Source organism: Protopterus annectens, chromosome 13.part0 (assembly GCF_019279795.1).
Source record: "Protopterus annectens isolate FY-2018-M chromosome 13.part0, PAN1.0, whole genome shotgun sequence".
NCBI lineage: Eukaryota > Metazoa > Chordata > Ceratodontiformes > Protopteridae > Protopterus > Protopterus annectens.
The window spans coordinates 119,433,404-119,436,765 of record NC_056747.1 but is presented as its reverse complement, the minus strand read 5'-3'; the positions used below and the strand labels follow the sequence as shown (position 1 = coordinate 119,436,765).

Below are 3,362 nucleotides of genomic sequence, written 5' to 3'. Positions count from 1 at the left end.
TGATATACATACTGTATATATGTTTATGTTTCATATTTCTGAAACTGTGACAAAGTTTACACTTTGTTTTATTCTGGTTCTGCACAGCACTATACTTTGAAGGCATTGAAGAATCCACCTGTAATACGGGAGTGTAGGCAGGCACATTCTGGCTCTGCAAAGTCATTCACACGTAAACAAAGCCTTGAGCAATTTCCTGAAATCAGCACATCAGCTCTCTGCCACATTATATCTTTTGTTATAGGGAAGTTAGGCTTCTAGACAGTGAAACTCCTTTGGAGAACTAACAAAATGCTACACGGGCTAAACCTGGAGAAAGTGTGGTTTTAATCTGGAAAGGATGACTTAACATTCAAATAATTGGTATGTAAGGAAAGGCATCAGAAAAGCACATTTAAAATGGTAAGTAATTTCTAAATGAATTTAATACACAGCAAATACTGTAGTCAAACTTTTACCTGAATACAGGATGCTCAGTATGTTTGTTCGCAGTCACAGAACATTGTCATTTAACTCAAGTGACTGTTAGCATACAGGAAGGAAAAACAAAAGTGTAAAGCAGATTCTCAACTCTGAAAGGAAAAAATTCCAGGACATTGGAACCACTTAGATATGCTTTTAGTTTCCAGAATACAAAGGGACTATCTTCCAAAACTAAATAATAATAATAATAGTGGTAATGTTTAGTTTTATTGATCATGCTTGTTGCACATGTAAGTTAACTCAGTATATAAAAAATGCATTTTATAATTGTAACATACACAGTGTCTAGTGTATACTATGATGTTATGTCTACTAATTATCAGAGCCACTTCAAAATCTGTGGCATGTAGACCGGGTTAGGAGGTCAGATTAGGGAAGGCACTGATAAAACGTTGCTCCACACAATATATAATATACACAATGTAATATGTAGCTATCTACACCAAAAGATCTTGTTAAGAACTCATGATGCAGCAATTGTAATAAATTCTTTAGGGCAAACAGAACCGAGAACCACTTATGGGGATTTCTGCTGTAATGACTAAACTGTTAATGATAATCCTGTGTTGACATGGGTTGTGGCAGTCACACCAAGGCAACTTCATTGTTTCAATACAAATCTGTGTGTAGCCTGTTTTTACATGAAACCTTCTGGAATATTCAGGATGCACTTCTGTACTTATCTAATGCTTCCAGATTGCTCAGAGATGTCTGTAGTATTTTCAAACCCCCATCTGTTCCCCACTGGTTATCAGATGCACAACACTGTATTCAGAAAAGTTTTCAGACCATTTAACTTGTACATGTGATGCAGGACCACTCTAGCAAACCCATGACTAAGAAAATGGTCACCAGGACTCATTCCAAACAAGAAGGCATAGTCACTAACTGGAACACTAAACTGAATCCAGATACTTAATGTTTAAACTCATTACTTTGTTCTGCAAATCTTTCTGTTTTATAAGGTCTGTGTATTCTGATCTCACAGAGCAATTGCTAAATATTAACTTCTAGGTGCTTCAGATTGATATGGGTTACTTATTACCTGGGACAAGAACAGGCGAAGAAGAATTAAAAGTTTTATAACAACTGCACCTTGCACCATTATGGCTGTCAATGACACGGTTTTAATGCATGATCAGAAAAAGAGCAATAGTCACATTTTCTTATCTAAAAGCAAGTAATAAGCCTCATATATTCTGCAACATAAAATTGATGTCCTGTCTCTAATGTTTAAATATCAAACAGATACGATGCCAAACATTCTGTACTTAGCTTACCTTGTATCCCAGGTAATGTATAGAGAATGTCTGTAATGTGGCATGACCACTAGATAAAGACAGTCTTTTCACCCCTTATATAATTTTTTTATTTTTTTTTATTAGGATGCACAGGATATTCACTAATCTCTTGGCTTTACAAATTTGATGCATCTGGGTAGCTTAATTTTACACTACAAGTTCTAACAAATTAAACCAATGTTATGAATGTTGCCAGTCTGCAAATGCTTGTCATCGCTCAAATGAACCTTGCTCCTAAAATGCATACTTTCTTTTAGCTATTTCCTTGTTTGTTCATTCACTGGCATTATGTTGACTGATTTACACTTAAACATCCGTGTCCTTCTTTAGGAAACACTATTCACGTAGGCTGCATAGCTAATTTTCAGGCTGCACTATGCAAGCTGTCACATGGTATATGAGACATACAACATTAAGGTACATACACATAGTAAAAAGTACATTTAGAAGAGATTGCTACCAAATAAAATAAAATTAAAAGACACTGGTTGCATCTCGTTGACAGAACAGGGGAACCTAGAAACCACAAAGGGTTCAGTACAGGTCTTCCATTTATTATAAGTATTACAGGACATCATACAACTCAACTTCTTAGTGCAAGACATCTGGACAAAGCCTAAAATAATTTAGGGGGACACAAAGACCAAAATGAATAGGGACACCTTTTAAATATTGCTCTTATAAACTTAACAAGTTGATAGAACAGGATTTGTGTCAGCATGCAGTTTTTTAAAGGATATGAAGTCTGAAACTGAAATGTATACCATTATTTGATTGACTTTACTCCAGTGAATTACCAGAAAAACACACATTTTTTTTGAGGAACAGACCAAATACGAGTCAAAAATCTGGTCATGCTGTGAAAATCTGGACTATTGTGAGGTATGTAGTATAGTACAAGTACTCTGTGTTCTGAAAGGAGGTATATAGTGCAATTATCTGTGATATAACAGATCTCCTTGGAGTGCACCAGGGTACATAGCATACAGCAAGACTACCTGAATTACATCAGAAATTGTCTAGTTATTGCAAGGACACCTCTTGCACAGTAGGGGGAGCTATACTACATCACATAATGTGAATAGTACAACACAGGTACCTAGACTAAAGCAAATGTGCTGAGCAGTGGGAACTATCGGATAGCTGGAATATGATAGGGTATGTGAACTAAGGCAAGGGTATCTAAAATAAAGATGCTTACAGCACAGCAAGAGTACGCAGAATAGGAAAAAATGTACATTACAGCTGGAGTACTTATAAAACAACCAAGGTAGTTGGATTTTAGGTTGAGTACACAGAGCAGAGCAGAAAAAGTGCACCTGGACTATAACAGTAGTGCTTACCTTACTGGAGGAGTATCTACAGTACTGCAGGGTATTGAATGCAAAGCAGGGTGGGCTACCTAGATAACAGCAGAGGTAACTGAGTACTGCAGGGGTAACAAGTACCCTGAAAGGATGCATGAAACACATCTAGAACATAGTAGTTATTTAGGGTATTGCAGAAAGTATAGTGCAGTGTACAGCAGGGTAGTTAGAGTAATGTAGGGGTACAAAAAATAGGTCAGAGGCACAAAGG

The 3,362-nt window shown here is 36.5% G+C and overlaps 1 protein-coding gene across 4 annotated transcripts in view; it reads left to right on the top strand.

The window, feature by feature from the left end:
• Nucleotides 1–225: 225 nt before the first annotated feature.
• The window catches only part of LOC122817640 (FYN-binding protein 1-like), a 688,236-nt gene continuing 685,099 nt past the window's right edge, over nt 226–3,362 (top strand). For 2 of the 4 annotated variants that reach the window (XM_044090698.1, XM_044090697.1), the window contains exon 1: nt 226–402. In XM_044090698.1, coding sequence (XP_043946633.1) covers nt 400–402 — 3 coding nt within the window. In that variant the 5' untranslated portion in view covers nt 226–399. The remainder of the gene's footprint in view (nt 403–3,362) is intronic. The other 2 variants (XM_044090696.1, XM_044090695.1) reach the window with 2 other exon arrangements.